General features: G+C 40.1%; 1 protein-coding gene across 1 annotated transcript in view; it reads left to right on the top strand.

Moving 5' to 3' along the window:
- CLASP1 (cytoplasmic linker associated protein 1) overlaps positions 1–23893 on the top strand; it is a 270724-nt gene that overhangs the window by 118860 nt on the left and 127971 nt on the right. Inside the window, exons 7-8 of the mRNA XM_049773166.1 lie at positions 691–788; positions 9218–9285. Coding sequence (XP_049629123.1) covers positions 691–788; positions 9218–9285 — 166 coding nt within the window. The remainder of the gene's footprint in view (positions 1–690; positions 789–9217; positions 9286–23893) is intronic.

Below are 23893 nucleotides of genomic sequence, written 5' to 3'. Positions count from 1 at the left end.
ATCTATCTATCATCTATTTTAATTTTTGGGCCACACCCAGTGACACTCTGGGGTTACTCCTGGCTATTCGCTCAAAAGTCGCTCCTTGCTTGGGGGACCATATGGGACACCAGGATTTGAACCGTCCTGGATCGACTACATGCAAGGCAAATTCCCTACCATTATACCATTGTTCCAGCCCCGGATATAGGTCTCTTTATAATATGTAGAATTAAGTATTTAATAGACTGACTCCAAAATGCTTTAATGATTTTTTTTTCTGTTTTTTTTTTTTTTTTTGGTCACCGTGGCAGCGCTCAGGGGTTACTCCTGGCTCTATGCGCAGAAATCGCTTCTGGCAGGCGAGAGGGACCAAATGAAATGCCGGGATTCAAACGCCCTACCTCCATGCTATCTCCAGCCCCATGTTTTTTTTTATTTATAGTACTGTCATTCTTTGTAGTGCTTTCCATTTTGGAAAGATACTCTGATAGCCTAAGTTTCCTGACATCTCTGTAAAGAATGGAAAGAACTGTACCCATAGAGTGAAAATGGCTAAACATGGTTTTATCATGGTTTTCTCTTGTGTATAAGGGGCTCGATACACAGTTGCACTGATAAATTGGTAATAATGTTGGGGTGCTGAGCAGCCTGTTGTGTCCCAGCAGAAAGTGCTAGGGAATGACTCTCTTTTTCTTTTTTCACATCTAGGTTCGAGATGCAGCAATAAACAGCTTAGTGGAAATTTACAGACATGTAGGAGAACGTGTGAGGGCAGATCTCAGTAAAAAAGGATTGCCACAGTCTCGGTGAGTTCAGATCTTTTTCCTTTTTTGTGCTTGCCCTACTCTTTTTCATTCAACATCTTGGATTGCATGGCTTAATTTGTTGTTGTAATTTTATTCAGCTGATATCTGGTTAGTGGATGAATGGCAGGAGATCTTGTTCAGGTCATTTAATAGGGCCCCCCATCCATTACATTTCTCTCCTAGTTCTACTGTCTCACGCACACATCCAGCCAGGTCCCGTGCTATATTTGAAATATATATTTCAGAAGTATATTTTAAGCATCTACTGTTGAAATATTTGATATTCTTTTGGTTCATACAATTCTATAGCATATTGACTGTATATACTGTTCCTAATGGAACAGTTGCTTAGAATGTTTTGTTTTTGGATCACATCTGGAGGCATTTGGTTTATTCCTGTCTCTGTGCTCAGAAATTACTCTTGGCAGGGTTGGAGAACCGTATGGGATGCTGGTGACTGAACCTGGGTTGGCCACATGCAAGGCAAATGCTCTACCCACTGTGCTCTTGCGCCTGCTTAGAATATTTTGTTTGGGTACTGGACCAATAGTACAGAGGGTGGGGCACTTGTCTTGTAAGCAGCTGACCTGGGTTTGATCCTTGGCACACCATATGGACACTTGAGTCTAGGAGTGGTCCCTGAGTGTAGAGCCAGGAGAAAGTCCTGATCATTGCCATGTATAGTACCCAAAATAAAATAAGTTAATAAATAAAAAAATAAAATTTTCTTTGAATAAATGAATGAAGCCTTTATAGAATGAGCTTGCATAGAGAAATAGAATAATTATGGAAAACTGCTTTAACATGATAGATATGTTTATGTTTTCTGTTCCTGGATGTCAATCTCAATATAGAGAAACTAGTGCATCTTGTTAATTTCGGGACAGTGGGAGTCCACAGATGTCTCCGTTGTCAAAATTAGGGAAAAAACCCAACAAAACAGAACAATTGAATGTCTGTCATTTCTCCTGGCTCTGTGCTCAGAAATTGCTCCCGGCAGGCTCAGGGGACCATATGGGATGTCAGGGATTGAACCTGGGTCCATCCTAGGTTGGCCTTGTGCAAGACAAATAACCTACTGCTGCATTATCTCTCTGGCCCCAGAAACCCTTTTTAAAAAATTCTCCTTTTAGTGTGTACCCCATGACACAGACCTTTTGGAATACTGAGTAGGTATGGGCTACAGTGGGACTCTTATTTTTTCAGGAATCTTATTTTTATGGCCCTTTTTTAAATACAAAGAAATGGTCCCTCACCCTCATCAGGGTTTCTTGAGCATGCAAATGGGTTATTTCTTATAGTAATTTCTAACTCTATCTTTACTTTGATTATATCTTATAGACTGACTACAGGAAAATTAGGGATAAAACTGCTGTGTATGTGTTGGCTTTTTTGTTTTGTTTTGTTTTGTTTGGGCCACACCTGGTGGCACTTAGAGATTACTCCTGGCTCTGCTCTCAGAAATCGCCCCTGGCAGTCTCGGGGGACCATATGGGATGCTGGGGATTGAACCCAGGTCATTCTTGGACAGCCGTGTACAAGGCAGATGCTCTACCACTGTGCTATTGCTCTGGCCCCTTGTATGTTGGCTTTGAGTCAGCTCCAGTGGTGCTGAGGGGTTACTTCTTGGCTCTGAGCTCAGGAATCACTCCTGGCAGTGCTCAGAGGATCATATGGGATGCTGGGGAATGAACAGTTCAACCAAGTATAAGGATAACACCCTCCCTGCTGTAATATGGCTCCTGTCCATATGTGTGTTTCAAATTTAAGTGGAGGACCAAGAGATAGTATAGGGAGAGGTTACTTGTCTTGCAAATGGCAGACTTGGGTCTAATCTCTGGCATTGCATATGGTCTCTCTGAGCACAGCCAGGAGTAACTTCTGAGTCCAGAACCAGGAGTACACCCAAACCACTAGGTTTGGCAAAAAAACAAGCAAACAAAAAAAAATTTTTTTTTTTTTGTGGTTTTTGGGTCACATCCGGCAGTGCTCAGGGGTTACTCCTGGCTCCATGCTCAGAAATTGCTCCTGGCAGGCACGGAGGACCAACACAAATTTTTTTAATTGAGAGAAAGGAGGAGGAGGAGGGAAAGAGGGGTATTTTATTTTTTGGTTTATTGTTAGATTATACTCTTTTCTTTATGTCTATTTTTTTTTTACAACTTGGTTTCACCTAAAAACCATGATTATTTTACATGTCTCAAGCAGATCTGGGTAGGACTGTCTCAGGATAGATAACTTGAGCTAACTGTCCTTACTCCCCAACCTGGGGGTAGTCTTAGGACTTAATAAATACAACAGTTCTGGCAGGCAGCTTTCTCTAATTTAAAGTAGATTTCCAGAGTATATGGTTTACTCTCAGTCTGGTTTGGATTATTTCATGTGGGACCTGCTTCAGTCCCACTCACTCCAGGATTGAAAATATGGTGTGTGGGGCCGGAGAGATAGCATGGAGGTAAGGCGTTTGCCTTTCTTTTTTTTTTGTTTTTGTTTTTTGTTTTTGGGTCACACCCGGTGTTGTTCATTGTTCAGGGGTTACTCCTGGCTGTCTGCTCAGAAATAGCTCCTGGCAGGCACGGGGGACCATATGGGACACTGGGATTCGAACCAACCACCTTTGGTCCTGGATCGGCTGCTTGCAAGGCAAGGCGTTTGCCTTTCATGCAAGGTCCATGGTTCGAATCCCAGCGTCCCATATGGTCCCCCAAGCCTGCCAGGAGCGATTTCTGAGCATAGAGCCAGGAGTAACCCGAGCACTGCTGGGTGTGACCCAAAAGCCAAAAAAGAAAAGAAAAGAAAAGAAAATATGGTGTGTGGATTTATTTCACAGTTTATGAATTCCTATCTTTGTCTCAGCCTCCTTGTCTTTGAATAGTTGGTAAGAAAACTCCTGAGGAGAAATGCATTTTTAAAGACTTAAGTAAGCTGGAGGGTTTGGAGGGCACAGCTAAGTAAGAGAGAAGTGGCTGGATGGAAAGGGATGGGGTAGAAGCGTTGTCTGTTCAATTGTGATACCAGTGGCATTGTTGGATCATAAGCATTGGGCAGTGAGACACTCTTGCTCCAGGATGGTCTCATTCTGATCATAGCTCCTGGTGGTCCCAGGTCATGCACGGGCCACCTGACACCGTGGAGTTCCTTTATAAAGTTTGAAGCTTCCTATTGCAAACAAATTGGCCCAGGGAAATAACATGGTGAAGCTGAAATTAGAGAAGTGAGTATAGAAAAGAGGCAACACTGCAGGCCCCAGATAGCTGCCCTTAGAAGTTCTGCTTATGTGGTTGGCCTGGCTGTTTTTATGAATGTGAAAGTTTTCAAAGAGCTGGAATTGGAGCAGCTCACTGATCCAAACTGAAGCTCTGTGCTGAACCCTCACATTCCTGGAGGGTGAGTAGTCCTGATTCCAATCCTGGGCACTGAGAATCTTATTATTTGTTTATTTTGACAGGAAGAGGGCAAGGGGAGTTGAACCACAACTGGCAGTGTTCAGGGATTACTCCTAGCTCCCTAATTGGAGGTTACTCTGAGCAGTGCTGGGGGACCATGTGGTGCCAGGATTGAACCAGGGCCCCTCTTATGAGGAATTGCTGGTGGACCAGAGGGAGTTAGTCAGTCAGGAAGTCAGTTAGGAAGCCTGGAAAAAGCAGCTGAAAGGGAGACAGAGGCCAAGAGAGCCCAGTAGGAGTAGAGAAGTAGCTGTGAGGAAAAGGCTTAGTATAGAGGCCTGAGAAGATGTACATGGCGGCAGGGACTGTGAAATAAAGCTGGCTGACTCCTGGAACTTCATCTGACTGCTTTGTGAATCTCTCCGCCCTCATCCTGCCACCTTCAGACATGCCAGACTCTAGGGGCTGTGGGAGCCTCACCATCCCCCTACCAACTGTGGGACTCATTAATTTATATTAAAACTACAAATATTTTTTTTAATCTTTTGCTATAATAATTATCATTGGAATGTGAGTATATGTTGAAAGTTGCAACATAGTGATTTTGAACCCTAGGGATGATCTTGGTATATGCTCCCCTTCCCCCCAAATAAACCACAGAGACAATTAAAACTAGAGGTGGGATTAGATTTATGCTCTATCTTTTGGGGGTGGAGGCTTTGTGCTCAGGGATCACTCCTGGCAGTGCTCGGGGAACCACATAGGGTTCACACTTGTGGAACAAACCTGTGTCAGCCATGTGCAAGGCAAGAACCCACCCTGCTGTACTATCACTATGGTCCAGACTCTGTTCTTTACTTACTATTCTTTCTACTATGACCCTTCTTTCTCGGGGGGGGGGGGGCAGGGGAGGGAGAAGCAAAGACATTCATATTTAATCAGCAGCATCTCTGCCAGTAAAAATGAGGCTTTCTGAAATCTCCTGATACCTAAAATAGTTCCTAAAAGTTCTGGATCAAATGGATCAAGATCTGGGTCCTAAGGCAATGCACCTACATAGTTTGCTACCATTATTATAAAACTCGTGAACACCATGTTTGATGAACAGGTTGTTCTTTAAGATTTAAATTTTTTTTTTTTTTTGGTTTTAATGTCACACCCGGCATGCTCAGGGGTTACTCCTGGCAGGCTCAGGGGACCATATGGGATGCTGGGATTTGAACCACTGTCCTCCTGCATGCAAGGCAAACGCTTTACCTCCATGCTATCTCTCAGGCCCTTCTTTTTCTTTTTTGGTCCTTGGAATTCTTGCTTGTGTATGGTGGTATTATAAGATGATAGTAAGCTTTTAGACTTTATGCATCTCCCCCCCCCCCTTTTTTTGGTGTGTTATCTGGAAGCAATTCCATGCCTCTCACAAGAGGGTACCTATTCTACCACTGAGTTTTATCTCTAGTGCTAAGGTGAACTTCAAATTTTATTACTATTAACATATTACTTCAAAGGTTTTCTGTATAATTCTTAGATTTCTTGTCTTTCTCAGTGTTTATTTTGTTGATATGTTGTTTTTATACTTGGAAATGAGCGTGTTTTCTGAGTTTCAAACTTAATTTAAGTGACTGTGGGAGGGCTATTTTGAGACTGAGTTGGATTTTAAGGATGTGAGTTGGAGATGGAAAATAGGGTAAAAAATATCTTGCTGTTCTTAGCAAGATTTGTCTGCTTTCTTGAAAAATTTTCAAATTGTGGCAAGCTGTGGTTTAATTTTGTGTTTTTGGAAAAAGCTTATTTTGAGAGCATTACCTGTTTTGTTTTTTCTCCTTTGTAGTAGCAGATTTTCAGAATTCTTTAAAGCTCCCCCTTTTCTTACCTTTTTGGAAGTCTTACTGATGTTATTAAGTTTTTAATATTTTTATTAAGTCTATTATAGTCTCTTTTAATTGGGACTTGGGAGTATGTTTAGTTTTATTTATTTTTCATGTTAGAAACTGCTCAGAATTGTTGTGATCCTTGATTAATTTGCTCATGGAGAACTGTGGACTTGAAGCTAGAAACTGTGACTGGAGAAATCGTACTGAGGTCTAGGAAGAGACTTTACAAGTGGCTACACCTTGTCTGATTTCTGCCACCATGACACCTTTGTGCTTGATTTCTGAGCACAGAGCCACAAGTAAGAGCACAGCTGGGTATGGCTCAAAAAACAACAACAACAACAACAACAACAACAACAAAACCAAACAAAACCAAAGCAAACAAAAGTTAAAAACTCTGAATACATGGGTGAAGATTATTAATTAACTATGATATTTTTCTTTTTTTGGCCACACCAGGTAGTGCTCAGGACTTACACCTGGTTCTGTGCTGAGGAATCACTCCTGGCAAGGCTGAGGGAACCATATGGGGATGTCATATTGAATCCTGGTCGGTCTCATGCAAGGCAACCACTGTACCTGTTGTATTATCACTCCTACCCCAGCATTTACTTTTTCTTTTTTTTTTTTTTCTGCCCACTTTAAAAAAGTTGCTTCAAATGTATAGTCTAGGAAGAATGAATAGATCCAAATCTTATAGTAAAACTAGTATCAATTAGGTTGAGCCATTGAATGTAAAACTTAAATTTGGAAAAACTAGAAGAAATGTGTTTATTTCACTAAGTCCCAAATATTGTTAAAGAGGCAGGAAAAATGGTGACTTAATGATAATGATGATGTATATGTTCAATGCTTTGAATGTATAAAGTTCATCTGATTAAATTTACGCAAATTGATAGTGTCCAAGAGAGGCGTTTTCTGACTGATTAGAGCTAGCAAGTAAAAACTATTTATAATGAATGTTTTGTGTAAGATTGTCATAAAACTATGCTACTGACCTCCTTAGGGTAATGGCTGTTTTTTTGTGGGGAGTTGTTTTGTATCATATCTATTGGTGCTTGGAAGACCATATGGTATGGAGAATCAAATCAGGGTTGTAGCTTGTTACAGTAACAAGGCTCCATTTCATAGGTATTGTTGACTTTAAACAAAACAGGAGTGTGAAAGTAGAGGAAAAGGATTGTCTCTTGAAGGTATTCTGAATTCACATGTGTGTATATCCACAGTTTTCTTTTTATTCTCATACCTGCCTCTTGCAGATAATGAGTAAATACTGTGTTCCACATTCTACAGGCTTTACCACAATGGCCTTTTCTAATGATGACTATTCTTCCATGAACAGAATAAATACTTTATCACAGTGATTTCAGGACTAGCCAGACCAGAGATATTTCCTAAGCACTGACTTCGACATATGCAAGTACACTCACATCTTTATGTGTTGTAGCTCTGTCAGGACATCTAGAGGCTTGTCGAACCATTATAGATTTTTTTTTTTTTGGTAAAAGGGTAAGGTAATGGAGCCATCATCAGAAATTGATTCTAAGTCATCTTTCCAGTTCTTGAGTCATCACTGAATTTGAAAGTGAGCAGTACTTTTATTGATCCTCAGGAGGCAAATTGACTTGCAGTTGACACCAATGTAGATTAATTGACATGAGCTTCCTAGATAAGTTTTGAGAAGGATTTACCTGGGTTTGGAAAACTTCTACTTATTAAGAAGAAACTCACGTTCAGCATCATATTCAGCATCTACCCAATGTGGGACAGTGGGACAATACATTAAGTCATAAGTGCTTTGGTCTTTACCAGAAAGTGAAGAATAACAGCTGTTTTCAGAGTGAGGGAAAAGGACAAGGCTGATGAAATATTGATTTTTTTATTCTATGATACAACTATCCTACATAATGTGAGTTTTGTTTTCTGTTTTCTGTCTTTTTTTTGTTTGTTTTTGTTTTTGTTTTTGGGCCACACCTGGTGATGCTCAGAGGTTACTCCTGGCTATGCATTCAGAAGTTGCTCCTGACTTGGGGGACCATATGGGATGTGGGGGGGAGTCGAATTTCTGTCCGTCCTAGGTCAGCTGCATGCAAGGCAAACACCCTACTACTGCGCCATCGCTCCAGCCCCTAGGAGTGATTTCTGAGTGAAGAACCAGGACTAATCCCCGAGTGTGTGGCCCTTCCCTCAAAAAACAAAAACAAAAAAAACAAGGTAGAAGATTGCCAGACTACCTATGTTTCTCCTTGAACCTATTTTGGATTATTCCATGTACTACCCTGCTTCAGACCCATTCACCTAGGGTTGGAAATACGGTGAATTGGGTGATTTTATAATACTAAAAAATATTAACTCAAAGGGCCGGAGTGAGAGCACAGCAGGTAGGGTATATTTGCCTTGCATGTGGCCGATCTAGGTTCTATCTCCTGCATTCCAGATGGTTCCTCAAGTCTGCCAAGAGTGATTTCAGAGTGCAGAGCTAGGAGTAATCCTTGGGTGCTGCCAGGTGTGGCCCAGAAATCACCCCCCTCCCATCTTGACTCAAAGTAATCAACAGTATGTTCTTAGAAATGGGGGAAATATATTTTTTTTATCATGTACATATTTTGTACAAAGTAGTCACTTTAATATAGAGTTTGAAAACACAGGCTATGCATTTTTACTTAGGGCTTAGGGCTGGCAACTTCATCCTTACTTTGTCATCTTAATTGTTAATTGTTCTTTATTAATCCACATATATGATAATCATCCGATATAAAGTTGTTTTGAGGATTGAAATTTTGTGACTGAGCTCTCTATCAGTATTTAAACCATCCTAAGAGCTCAATTATTGTTGGTATTGTATAATATTATGTGGCTATTTTCTGTTGTTATTTGGGTATAAGATTTTGGGGGTGGAGCTGGAGAGATAGCATGGAGGTAAGGCATTTGCCTTTCATGCAGAAGGTCATTGCTTCGAATCCCAGCATCCTATATGGTCCCCTGAGCCTGCCAGGAGCAATTTCTGAGCGTGAAGCCAGGAGTAACCCCTGAGCGCTGCCGGGTGTGACCCAAAAACCAAACCCCGCCCCCCCAAAAAAAGATTTTGGGGGTATCTGGTTGAAGTTGACAGGTTTTAATATTATACAAGGTGATTGTTGACACTATATATAATCATGTATTTTTTATACAGGTTGAATGTAATTTTTACAAAATTTGATGAAGTCCAAAAGTCTGGTAATATGATACAATCTACAAATGGTAAGTAGACTAGTCATTCTATTTTGCCCTTTCAGTTTTATGGCAGTAATATAATGCTGTTTCTGAATAAGTGTGGACTTGGTGGTATCTTGATGAGATTATTTGTGTGTTCAGCGGAAACCTTCATTGAGCCATCTTCCCCAGCTCAAAATTGAGTTGTCATTAACTTTTTTATAATAGACATAAAATCTTATTGACTTGACTTTTTTTAAATGTATCTAGAATCCTGGTATTGGTTGCTGTCACTGTCACTCTCTTCCTGGTTGTAAGGCTGTCATGGTATTTTACCTCTGCCTTCAAATCAATATCTTTGATGTTACTCTCTTTGGACATGTAAGAGTCAGTTTTGTTGTGGTGTGGTGTGGTGGTGGTGGTGTGGGTGTTTGTGTGTGTCCGTGTGTCCGTGTGTCTGTGTCCTGCACAACCAGAGTAATTCTTTCAGAATGTAATTCAAATGATGGTAACCTTAGTTAGAATCATGTGAAGAATTCCTTGCAGGTAGCAACTTATTGGGTTGCTTATTGGGCCATGTATGATTTGTACCAAGAACCCTTTTGATGTCATGTTGGATTGTTCTTTCTAGAAGTTCCTTGGCTCCAGCTTCTTATTGTTCCACTTGTTAGTTTGAAACACTGTAAGTCTCTGATCCACTGCCTTTATGGGTATGATTCTGTCTACTTGAAACATTTGTCCCAAGTGTCATTATGACACTTGCTTTTATTCACATCATTTAGATCTTGACAACAGTATCATTTGGTAATAAAGACCATTCAGACTCTCAGGTCCATATTCTAAGGAACTTTGTTCTTATACCCTACTTAATTTTCCTTCTTAGCACATTTCACTACAGAAGTTATTGTATGTTTATTCATAAGGATAAAGCCTCTATTTTATTGCCTTCAGTGCTTAAAAAACTGCCTGGCATGTGGTAGCAATACAGAAAAAAAATTTTTTTAATTGTAAGAATTTATTCAAGGGCCTGGAGAGATAGCACAGCGGCGTTTGCCTTGCAAGCAGTCGATCCAGGACCAAAGGTGGTTGGTTCGAATCCCGGTGCCCCATATGGTCCCCCATGCCTGCCAGGTGCTATTTCTGAGCAGAGAGCCAGGAGTCACCCCTGAGCACCACCGGGTGTGGCCCAAAAACCAAAAAAAAAAAAAAAAAAAAAAAAGGAATTTATTCAAGAGACAAAATTGATTAACATATTGAGGTAAACTGACATACATAATATAGTAACATAACATAATTATATAATATAATAATACCTGCAAGTCAAAGAACATCAGAAAAAATTTTAAATGAAGCAAATATAGTTTTATTGAAATAAATTTATTTAGGGAAATGTGAGAGATACATATTCAAGTGAGAACATGGACTTCTCTAGAGGATATAAAAACCCAAATTTTTTTAAATTAATAAAGTAAAAACAGATCTGAACTGTCATTTTCTCCATTGTCTTTTTCCCTTTTATTATGCTTGATGGTTTTATTGCAAGATAAGTGGATGATTTTAGAGGAGTAGAGGAGAAGAATGAGTATGAAATCGTCAATAATAAGAAGTTTTCTTGGGGCCAGAGAGATAGCATGGAGGTAGGGCATTTGCCTTGCATGCAGAAGGATGGTGGTTTGAATCCCAGCATCCCATATGGTCCCCCGAACCTGCCAGGAGTGATTTCTGAGCACAGAGCCAGGAGTAACCTCTGAGCGCTGCCGGGTGTGACCCCAAGACAAAAAATAAAACAAAACAAAAAACAAGAAGTTTTCTTTTCCTAGATGCATCATTTTACCATAGATATTTCAGAATTGCTGGATTTTAGACAGCATATCTCCAAAGTTTTGATTTTCTAGATATTTGAAAAGGTTTGCATAATGTCACTGTAGGCAATTTAATACAGAAGGAACGAGCAGGGATAGAATTCAGATTTTTTTTTTTTTTTTTTTTTTTTTTTTTTTTGGTTTTTGGGCCACACCCAGAGGTACTCAGATGATATTCCTGGCTCTGCACTCAGAAATCACTCCTGGCTGGCTCGGGGGACTATATGGGGTGCTGGGAACCCGGGTCCATCCCTGGTCGGCTATGTGCAAGGCAAATACCCTACCACTGTGCTATCTCTCTAGTTCCGAATTCAGGTCTTTTGACCCAAATAGTTACCATTATCAGTAAGGAATGTGGCTTTAGTTCACATTATTCATTAATTTTTTTCTCTGGAACCACTCAGTCTGCATCCTCTCCCTCTAACCCTTCTAAAGGAAGGAAAGAGCTTGTATTAAAATTTTGAAGCAAGGTGAGGTGATTATGTGCACCAAGATCATAAATGCCAAGACCACTCTGAATGCATTTTCTTAACCAAGTGAACAACCAGTGCACCGCTAAAATGGGATAATATTTTAATGCTGGCTTTGGGGAGGAGGACCATGTTCATATTTGGAGTTCTTGTCTGGAAGTGGCCTCTCTCTAGACACAGTAGATGAAATCACCTGAAATCATCTGTGTCTATTAAGTCATCATCAAGAGTATCCAAGTTCTATGGCCCTGCTTACATTTCAGCAATATTTGACCCCAAATGTTGAGGTATAAAGATTGCCTCTGTGTTTTTGTGGAATAGTTCTGTTTGTATATCTTATTATATTGTGTATCTGTGCCCATACTGGATGTCTAAGTGGTGTACAGCTGAGGTGGAAAACTGATCCACTTGCTTTAGGACTACTCCTGCTTCCTTTCAGTGAGTTAAATACCAGTTATTTGTCCTTAAATTCTGAACACTAGAGGCCGGAGAGATAGCATGGAGGTAAGGCATTTGCCTTGCATGCAGAAGGACAGTGGTTTGAATCCCAGAATCTCATATGGTCCCCCGAGCCTGCCAGGAGCAGTTTCTGAGCGTACAGCCAGGAGTAACCCTGAGTGCTGCCAGGTATGACCCAGAAACCAAAAAAAAAAAAATTCTGAACACTAGATCCTAGGCCTTATTGGTCTTCTATTTTTTTATTTTTTATTTTTCATTTCATTTTGCTGTTTTATTTTTTGTGGTGCTTGGGATCGAGTTCTGGGCCTTGCATATGTGAGTCATGCACTCTGCCAATGAGCCACATCTCATGTGTGTTTTTCGTTTGAATATATCTAGCCTATGGGTAATAACACCAGCCTCTTGACATTTCTTGTTTGATTGTCTTATGACATATTTTTAAATATAGAGTCATACACTGTTTTCTGCTGAAAGATAAGATACAAAGCAACCAAATATTTGACCCCATGATCTTTCTATGACTTAAATTAATGACTGCATCATTATCCATTTAGGCAAAGAAGTAAAGACCCGATTTTAATCTCAGGTGCCTCTCTTTTCCTCACTCCCCATGTTAGCACTTATTTCTTTGTAATTTTTCATTTATTTTTGTTTGGGGGCCATGCCTAATGGTGCTCAGGTGCTTGAAGTCCATAAAGTCCCAGGCATTGAACCTGGACTGTGCATGCAATATGTATACTCTGATCCATTGAGATAGTTTTTAGTTTTATTTCTTTTTTCCCCATTGTATCAGTCAGTGCTCAGGCAGTTCAGGGACCATTCCCCGTAATAACTTGGCCAACCATGCCAGATAGTTCAATACTAGGTTCTGAAGATATGAGTCACATTGGTTATACTAGATGGTTTTGTGAACTATCCTTGGTTGTGCTGCGGAAGCATCTCCCCTGAGTTCTCTCTCCAGCCCATTTAGATTTGAACTCCTTTATATTTCTTGTATCTGTCTACTGCTGCCCCTCTCTCTCACTCTGATCCCACCCCAATTCTTTTTTGCCTAGGCTATTAAAATAGCTAAATGACTTTTTTCACTGCTTCTATGCTTACTCCTTCAATCTGCCCAAAATGATGACTTCACAAAGCCAAAGAAATAGTACAGTAGGTAGGACATTTGCTTTTACATTGCTGACCCGGATTCATACCTAGCATCCCATATGATCCTCTGAGCCTGCTAGTGATCCCTGACCACTTGTCAGGTGTGGCCCAAATGAAAACAAAACAAAACAAAATAAATAAGGTCTTACCTTTTTTCCTCAATGCAAACTGCTAAAAGAAAATGAGTTTAGAAAATTATCCCCTCTTCCTTTTCCTTCATTCAGGACACGTTTATGAGTAGTTTCTCTGCCTTATTTGATGTCATATATACTAGGCCAATTTCTTACATTGCTCCTTATTCTTGTTAGGTTTCAGCCTGGTTGACCTATCAAGTGATCACAAATCACCCACAGCTTGATAGTCACCCACTGTTATTGTGTTGTTATTGATTCTTCAAGTTTTTCAGTAGTTGATTTCAATATTTTGCTGGTTCCTCATTGGGTGCATATATATTTAGGAGTGTGATTTCTTTCTGTTGTACATATCCCTTAATTATTAGGAAATGTTCTTCCTTGTCCCTTATAACTTTTTAAGTTTAAGCCTTTGTTATCTGAAGTTAGTATGGTCACTCCAAACTTTTTTTTTTTTTTTTTTTTTTTTTTTTTTTTGGTTTTTGGGCCACACCCAGCGTTGCTCAGGGGTTACTCCTGGCTGTCTGCTCAGAAATAGCTCCTGGCAGGCACGGGGGACCATATGGGACACCGGGATTTGAACCAACCACCTTTGGTCCTGGATCGGCTGCTTGCAAGGCAAACGCCACTGTGCTATCTCTCCGGGCCCCACTCCAAACTTTTTAAGGGAGTTGTTTGCTTGAATGATTATCCTTCAACCTTTGAGTTTGAGTCTGTGTTTATTTTGGCTATTCAGATGTGTTTCTGGTAGGCAGAAAAACATTGAAGTCAGCTTTTTGATCCATTTGTCACTCTGTGGCTCTTAATAGGTGTATTTAGTTTGTTGACACTGAGAGAGATGATTGTCCTGGGATTTAGTGTCATCTTTTGTTCAGAGTTTGATATGTCCTGTGATCTGTCTTAAAGTAAATCTTTCAATTCATCCTTTAAGGTTGGTTTTGACTCTGTAAAGTTTCTAAACTATTGTTTATCCATGAATCCGTCTATCTTTCCTTTTAACCTGAATGTAAGTCTAGCTGGGTGAAGAACTCTTAGGGATACATTCATTTTGTTGAGTTTTGTCACTATGTCCCACCACTGCCTTCAGACTTGAGGGTTTCTTGTGACAAGTTTGCAGTAAATCTTAGGTATGCTCCTTTGAATGTAATTTCCCTTTTTTGATCTTGCTTCTTTTAGTATTCCATACCTATCTATTTATGGGGCTCATCATTGTGACTAGGATGTGTCTGGGGTGCTTTTCTTTGGATATCTTTTGGGTGGTACTCTTTGGGCATGTTGGTCTTGGTTGCATTCAGACTTTTGCTCTGGGAGTTTCTCTGCAATGATGTCCTTGATTATTGAAACTTCATGTGGGGTTTCCTCCTGTGTCTCCTTGATGCCAATGATTCTTATATTGTTTCTGTTGAGTTTATCAAAGACTTCTATTTTCATCTGTTTTCATTCTTTGAGTACTTTTCTCATTGTCTGATTATTTGTTTTGAGGCTCTTTTCCAGTCTCTTCTGTTGTATGGAGTTGTTATGCATCTTATCTCCCAGCTCACTGATTCTGTCTTTTGCTGTTGTTGCTCTATTTAAGAACCTTTCTAGTGAGGTTTTCATTTTGCCCAGAAGTCCTGTTATTTCAGTTTGAGGTTTTTTTTGTTTTGTTTGTTTGTTTTTTGGGTCCTACCTGGCAGCACTCAGGGGTTACTCCTGGCTCTATGCTCAGAAATTGCTCATGGGGGAACACATGGGACACTGGGATTCAAACCACTGTCCTTCTGCATGCAAGCCAAACCCTCTAACTCCATAATATCTCTCTGGCCATGCGTTTTCTTATTTCTACTCTCAGGTCCTCTTAATTCTTATTTGTGACACATTCTGTTCTTTCTATGTTTTCTTTGAGTTCTATGAACATCTCCCATATTTCTTCTCAAAGTCCTTATCTGAGAAGGTAAATAAGTAGTTGTTATTTTTTTGGGTCATCAGAGCTACCATCTTTGTTCTCTTCGTATGGTGGGACCCTGCATTGTTTCCCCATAGTCGAAGTTGTAGTGTGACATTTACTGTGTCCCGTGCCAGCGTTCCTTGACTGGGAGGAGTGCGAGTCTGCAGAGCACAGTGAAGGTGCCCTGCTCCCTTGGCTCTTTGTCTTTGACCTGGATTATGTTTCTTACCTAGGCACTGCCAACATGACTTCCAGCTCCATAAGCCTCTAGGTCTGCTTCCTTTAGCCTTCCTTGTTGCTATTGTGCAGGTTTGGCAGCTTTTGGTTCCCAGCCTGGTTTCTGTTTCTCACCTGGGCGCCTCTGATGTGATTCTCTCTGGGTCCAAAGGCGTCCTGCAGATCTGTTGCTTTTGTGCAGATTTGGCCACTCTTGGTTCCCTGCCTGGGCTTCCATTTCTCACCTGCTGGCTCTCTTTCTTTAATATAAATTCATTAACCATAAGATAAGCACAGATTTGTTTTTAGGCCACACTGCACCTTTGGTCCCTTTGACATCCCCAGCATTCTATCCTCTAAGTCTGCCCTTCCTTTGGCCTCCATCTATCCTCTTTTCCCTTCTTTAGAATCTGTCCATAATTTCCTCTCTTTTATTTTTTTTTTAACAAATAGCTTCACATGGGGGCTGAAGCAATAACATAGCAGTAGGGCATTTGCCTTGCACATGGCCAGCCTGGGACAATCCAGATTTGATTCCTGGCATATGGTCCCCCAAGCCTGCCAGGGGCGATTTCTGAGTGCAGAGCCAGGAGTAACTCCTGAGCACCACCAGGTGTGACCCCCTCACCCTCCCAAAAAAGAAAAAAAGTAAAACCAAAAAGCTTCACATCTTCAGCCCAGCCCATTCTTTCCACCCTTGGAAAAATTTCTCTGAGTTCCTTGCTAACCCCAGTATATACTGGATACTTCTGTGACTCATGTCCTTCTCTGGTTTGACCACCTGAGTATTGGCTGCTCAGCACGTTCTCTTCTTGTTTGTTGAGCACTAAAGGCACTGTCCTCTGTTCATGGTCCCATTGAGTCCCCTCTAACCAGTTGATTGATAGGAGTTACTCTCCCACCCACTGCTCAGTAATATGGCATAAACACTTGTGCCTATAAAGTACTTGGTCTCTTTCCCTCAATTTCCTGTGGATTCATATGTGCCAAGGATTCTGAAGTTTGTACATGAGAGTTGGAACTGAGGAAAATGGAGTAAAATATAGATTGACAACATGGAGTTATTTCAGATTTGCAGAAGCCTTTGGGACAGAAGTTTGGAGTAGTTATTATGTGATTTAACACTGTATGCTCATTGATGTGATTTTTTTTGTTTGTTTGTTTTTTAGTCTGACTGGAGAAGGCGCACAGTTACTTAACTCTGCCTTTCATGGTGAACATTCTATAGCTGTCCCTGACATTTAATGAATGATAGTTGGCAACCATGGTTCTAGTTTATTTTGGTGTGTGGCTGCCTCCGTCATCCCACAGAGACACAATTACAAAGCCCAAGAGAATCTGTATTAAGTGTAGCCATCTTTTTCCCTTAGGAAAGGTGTTTCTGTAGCTCTGTGACTTTGGACAATGATGACATAACTATAACTTTGGTGACAGTCATATTTCACTCTAGTATAAAATTAGTAGAGACGGTTTGGTCTCAAAACTGGTTTCTTGGGGCTGGAGTAGATAGCACAGCGAATAGGGTGTTTGCCTTGCACACAGCTGACCCGGGTTCCATGCCCAACATCTCATCTGGTCCCCAGGAGTAATCTCTGAGCACCAAGGTGCTTGGGAGTGGTGATCATGAAGAGTAGAAACTGTACCCAATGCTTCTGAATACAAGGCATGCACTATAATGCCCCACTTTTGATTTTTGGGTGCCACCTAGCAGGGAGTAGTGCTCAGAGATTGCTCCCAGTTTATGTGGTGTACGGGACCATGTAGTGTTGGGGATCAGTCCAGTGCCTTATTGCCATATTTTCAGATAATTTATGAAAAAGTTCTCAATTTAGAAAACTTGAGAATTTGACCATTTTCAAACTGAGCTCTCTTTTTGTTAATCTATCAGTTTCTTTAGATATTCTAACTATGAGTCTTAATTGATAGATAAAAGATTTGTGAAAATTTCCCCCATTCTATATGTTATCTTTCACTTTCTTGGTGTTTTAAAAAAGTTTTCAATACTGATGCAATTTTTTTTTAATCTGTGAACACGGCTTGTTTGAATAAAAGAAAAAAACTTGTGAACTAAGTTAGAAGATACACTTTGTTTGTTTATTTGTTTGCTTTGGGGCTACACCTGGCAGGGTCATTCTCATGCAAAGCAAGTTCCCCTGTGCTACATTTTCAGTCATGAAAGTAACTTATTGGGAATAACTCCAGTACTTCTTAGAGAAAAAAATATAGTTCATCTTGGGCTTTATTTCATTTTTGTTTTGTTTTGTTTCTGGCTCACACCCAGTGGTGCTCAGAGGGTTTACTCCTGGCTCTTCACTCAGAAATCATTCCTGGCATGCTTGAGGGACCATATGGAATGCCGGGGATCAAACCCAGGTCGGCAGCATGGAAGGCAAATGCCCTACCTGCTGTGCTATTGCTCTGGCCCCCTGGACCATATTTCTTACCATGTTAAAATCACATTGTTCTGAGATGTGAAACTAAACATGTAAAATCCTTGAACTTAATTCTTTTTAAAGTGTAAACTCGATTTAAAGCAGGAGTGAAAAAGCAGCTGGGTAGCAATTGAAATGAGCATCTTGTCTTCATCTTTGTATGATTTTTTTGTTGTTGTTGCTAGGTTACTTGAAGGCCTTTTTAGCATTGGATGGCAAGAATCTGTAGTTAAAAATATATTGTTTTATAAATGCTCCCCCCCTTTTCTCTACCTCCATATAATTAGCAGACTCTTTGAAGCAGAAATTACAGTTTTTCCTGCTATGGGATTCAAAAAAGCAAATTATTTTCTATATAAGTTTTTGTTAATCACGCAGATGTGCTTATGCTCATGGGAGAATTGGATTTTCAACATAAAAGAGGGAGTAATTATAGACTAGTCAATGTCCTTTATCTCTGGACACTTAATGATCTTTAATTGGATTTGATTGAATTGAAACCCATGGACATTAATCTGGTTAAAAATATGCATGCTTTTGAGTTCAAGCAAAGTTAATGTGTTTATGAAGAAAGAATAAAAGTATGGTGCTTAATTTCATGAAAATTCTATAATCTATAACTTGAGAAAAATATTCAGTATTTGCTGGCAAAACTATAAACTCTTTAACTGATACATGAATGTACAAGGGTTTTATCTTGCTGCCAAACACTTAGCCCCTGCCTTATTACATTTTTAATAATTTGATTATAGGCTGGAGGGATAGCATGCCTTGCATGCAGAAGGCCGGTGGTTTGAATCCTGGCATCCCATGTGGTCCCCCAAGCCTGGCAGTAACGCTTTCTGAGCATAGATAGCCAGGAGTAACCCCTGAGCACTGCCGGGTGTGACACAAAAAACAAACAAGCAAAAAATTGATCGTACAGGGTTTACTTTGTACACAACTGACATGGATATTTTTTCTTTTTAATTTTTTTTCTTTATTTAAGCACCATGATTACGTACATGATTATAGTTGGGTTTCAGTCAGAAAAAGAACACCCCCCCGCCCTTGACCAGTGTAACCTTCCCACCACCAGTGCCCCTCATCTCCCTCCTTCCCACCCCCTGCCTGTATTCGAGACTTCTCTCATTAACATTGACATAATTTTAATCCCTAGCACCTTATATAGTCCCCTTCCCCGAGAAATAATTTGAGACCCTTAAGATTCATTTATAATTTAAGAGATGAGAAAAATGCTTGTACCTATCAGAAAACAATAGAACAATGATGAGTTTTTAGATAAGATTGCAATTGTCACTCAAGGTAGCTAGGACAAATTTTGTAGATGAATTTATTGTCTTTATATGTAGTAGTTATTATCTTGCTTAGTCCTTTCTTTTGGTGGGGGCACACCCAGCATTGTGCAAAGCTTACATCTGACTCTGCTCTGGAATCACTCCTGGCAGTACATAGGAGATAATAGGGGATGTTGGAGATCTAACTTGGGATGACTGCTGCAAGGCAAACACAGTGTCTGCTGTACAATTGCTATGTCCCCATTGATTAGTCATTTAAGACAATAATAAGTGGACAGGTGCTGATAATGACTTCCCCAGTTCCTTCATATTACATGGTTTGAGATACTTACTGGTTCAGTATCTTAGGAAAGTATTTCCATCATCACAAAATCAGGATAATATATTACTAAGCTGGCAAGTGTGCTGGGCTAAGGTGACCCTCAGCTTATGAAGCCAGCAAGAGACTGTGATAGTAGTTTAAACTGAAGGGGATAGCATACCTTTCTATGTGAACATAGTTTGTTCTTTGGCAGTTTTCTTATTTAAGAGGAGGAAAATTGGAGGGTTTGGGTTTGGGGGGATTGTTTTTGTTTTAAGTAGAAAAATCAAACAATTGCCTACAAAATATTTTTAACACATTTTGAAGAAGGTTCTTTTGTGGGTAAAGCAGATGCAGTGGCTTCCTTTCCCTCATACACCCTCTGCCTTCCTTTAAGAAGTGTCCCTGTTATACTTTTTTTTTTTTTTTTTTTTGAGGTGGGGAGTCACAGCCAGCAGCGCTCAGGGGTTACTCCTGGCTGTACGCTCAGAAATCGCTCCTGGCAGGCTCAGGGGACCATATGGGATGCCGGGATTTGAACCACCATCCTTCTGCATGCCAGGCAAATGCCCCATCTCCATGCTATCTCTCTGGCCCCCAATTTTTTTTTCCTGTTATACTTTTTCATAGGCTTTTATTTTGGAGGAGGGTGGCAGTTGTCATTGGCGCTGGGTTGCACTGAAGAAGCTTTGTGGGTGGAGAGTGTTGATGCTTAAGTTGCTGTGAGTAGGTAAAGCTTTCAGAGCCGTGTTTATTTGTGGCAGTATCACTGACAGTCATGACGACGGGGAAAGGTAGGATCCTCTCCTAAGATTCTAAAATATTTCTCATTACTGCTGTGTGTGTAGCAAGCACATAAAATGTTTAAGAAATTTTGTATTAGCTTTGATAACTAAAACGGTCTCTGTTATTTAGAAAAGTAATTTATTGGGATAAATATTTTTTTCTAAGAAAGGAAAAAGGAAAACTAATATTAATTAACGTTGATCTTTGATGGCTAGGAGGGAGGAAGGAGGAGGAAATGGTGTGTGTTTTCATTAGTTGGCTGTTTGTTGTCTTTTTAAATTTTTTTTCTATATGCAGTACATGGGATATAAAACTAAATCTATTTTTGCAATGTTAGGATACTTATTACTAAGTATAAGCTGTCTTGAAAGGAATCTACTGGCTAAAAAGTCTGAAGGTTTGCTTATCATAGAGAGGAAACAGAAAAATAAATAGTTCAGTGATATTTGTTTAAAATGTGTCCTCCCCCTTTCATGAGTTGCATTTATAGATGACAAAAATAGAACTAAAAACTTAAAGGCAATAAAAGTAAAGGCAGTAAAACCTTGCAAAAGGTTTTATTGATGAGTCTCCTCTTTTTCTGGTGATATTACCAGAAACAGGTTTAAGTGCTTCCCCATGCACCAAGCTTGTGTATGAGGAAGAACGAAGTTAGTGAACGCCCTGGGAGCAACCTGTACCACCATCTCACTTGTCTGTGGGATGGTCTTCCCAGCAGGCGTTACATGTATTTCCTTAGGAGAATTATTTCTAAAGCTTTCAGCTGAAACCGGTAGAATTGTGCACAATAACAAATGCTTCTTTTCTCCCTCTGGGACTTTGGCATACATCCAGCTTTTTGTTTTACAGCGGATCTATAAGAGGCCTACATCTGTCTTCTTAAATTCAATTTTGTTAAGTTGGCAGAAAATGACCATTGTAAGACATCACATTACTGCATGTTATATCTTGCAATCGAGAACTTAAAGCCTGTGGTGATAGTTTTCCCTTTCACTTCATTCCTTCTTCACATATCTTTATTCAGGTTAAGCTGCTGGAGGAAATCAATACCTAGTAGCATAGTTAAATAATTTATACTTTGATGTGACCTATTTTGAGAGCCCTTCATTGAAGGGATTATAGGTGTGTTTCTTTCTTTCTTTCTTTTTTTTTTTTTGGTGTTTGGTTTTTGGGTCACACCCGGCAGTGCTCAGGGGTTACTCCTGTCTGTCTGCTCAGAAATAGCTCCTGGCAGGCACAGGGACCATATGGGACACCGGGATTCGAACCAACCACCTTTGGTCCTGGATCAGCTGCTTGCAAGGTAAACGCTGCTGTGTTATCTCTCCGGGCCCATAGGTGTGTTTCTTATAAGTAGCATTTGTCATAATCTTTGATATTTTATAAGTTTTACAAAGCAGTATGGTGCAATAAGAAATGTTTTACATTGAAGACCATGGAGAAAGTGTTATGGTATTGGAATTGAAAATGAGACTGGGGCTGGAGGTACATTCTAAGTGATAGAGTACAAAGCTCTGAGTACAGACCTAGGTCCCTTTCGGACCCTGTAGGCACTTCTGTACTACTCTTAGTATTCCTTATGTATCAGTAAATATGAGGGGGAATTACTAAGGGAGGGAGAAAGAGAAGGGAAGTGGAGAGAGAGAGATACTGATTGTGAATGACAATTTCTGATTATTTCTTTCAAATTGGTCATTTACCTGTTAGCACTTGCAAGTAAAGTAGGAATCTTAGAGACTATTGGCTTACTGGGAGCTAGTACAGAGACAAAAGCACTTGCTTTGCATGTGGCCAAACCTGGCTTTGACCCCTGGCACTGCATATGGCCCCCTAAGCACCACCAGGAATGATCCCTGAGCCATAGTTGGGAGTAATCTCTGAGGCAAGCTGAGGTAACTAAGTCCCTTTTTCCCAATAAAATAAAATAAACATAGGCATATATTTTGTCAAAAGAGAATAATGATATTTTTGTCTGAGATAAATCAGTAAGGTTAAAATTTACAGGAGGAATTATGTTACTTTCTTGGTTTCACCCACTTATTTTTAAGTCTAATCTAGTGAGACCTTATAAAATTTAATAAAAGCATCTTTAAAAAGACAGATAGTTTGCATCCATACACTTATTTTGCTTTTCATCATATGGACTGTCAGAATTAATATTTTAACAACCTAGACTTTATTCTAGATAATTATAACATCAAGAGGAAACAGATGGACAAATAGCTCACTTTAGAAAAAGATGGAATCTAGTACACACAAACAACTATGTGACATGGAGAAACCAGGGCTAACTTTTGTTTTCTGCTTTGGGGCCATACCCTTTGGTGCTCAGGAGTTACTCCTGGCAGGCGTGGGGGACCATATGTGATGTGGGGGATCTATCCTGAATTGGCCACATGCAAGGCAAACGTCCTTAACTATAGGGGTCTCATCTTGCAGTTTCGCACTAGAAATCAGGGTCATAGGGAAAAGTGTTTCGCCAGGAGTTGTTGAATAGCCTCTTGCATCTTAGGGAGCTAGACAAGCTTCTATCTTCTCGGCTGCCACTTTTTTTAGCCAGAGTTTAATATAAATCACCTGAGGGTCAGAGTTTAGGTCACAGTTTAATTGAGGGTACTTGTGCTATTAACTTAGAAAAGGTGAAAGGAAAAAGTACAGTGATTTTACAGGTGTATGACAACACTCCCCACTATGCTACTTCTCTCATCCCAGGGCCAACTCTTTCTGGGTAGACCTGGGCAAGATCTCAGCAAAGGCAAGGATCAGTGTTTTCAAGAATACACATGATAGGCCAGAGAGGTAGTATAATGAATACTTGCCTTGCACATGGCTAACCTGGGTTTGATCTCTGGCATCCTATATGGTTTCTAAGCCCAGAGGAGTGATTCCTTAGCACAAAGCTAGGAGTAACCTTTGAGCACCGACAGGTGTGGTCCAGAAAAATAAAAAGAGAGAGACCATGTGTTGGGCAAATGGGACAAGACTTGCAGAGAGCTCCAAAATAACTCAGAGCTACAAAAGCAGTTTAATAAAGGACAGCATACAAATTAAAAATTTCAAAACTAGAAAGGTAAATAAGAAAAGAAAAAATGATATATGGTGATACTTAGGAAAAGCAGCCAGCCTTTGGGCTTATTATCTTGTCTCTGTGCAGCCTTCTCTTGGGAATGTTAATTATATTCTAGTTACTAGGCTGCTGCATTTCTCACTCCTTGGAGGAGAATTTTGGTACAGAGTGGGTGAATCTGCAAGCCTGTCAGCAGTAGCAGCTTCTACAGAGTGACCCTAGCTCAGTCTTAACAGTGGCAGTTTTCTCTTCATTAGAAAAGAATGTATTTCCTCTCTTGTGATCCTTTCCCAGTCCAAGTCTGCTTCAGGGGAAGAGAGGGAAAACCTTTGTTGTTCAAGTTCTGTTCTTCCTGGCACATGGACAATGGTGGAGACATTTCTCAGTTCCTTTGCCATTGTGTCAGTTCTCATAGATGGCTGTGTATTTGCTCATTGAACAATAGATGAGAATTGAAAAATAGATAAGTGTGTTTACATTGAATAATACCCAGAGTTCATAATTCTCACTCAGTTCCAGACAGCAGACTTGAAGTCTTTTGGGGAGTCATAGGTTTCT

This window comes from Suncus etruscus, chromosome 5 (assembly GCF_024139225.1).
Source record: "Suncus etruscus isolate mSunEtr1 chromosome 5, mSunEtr1.pri.cur, whole genome shotgun sequence".
NCBI lineage: Eukaryota > Metazoa > Chordata > Mammalia > Eulipotyphla > Soricidae > Suncus > Suncus etruscus.
This window is presented reverse-complemented; position numbering and strand designations above follow the sequence as displayed.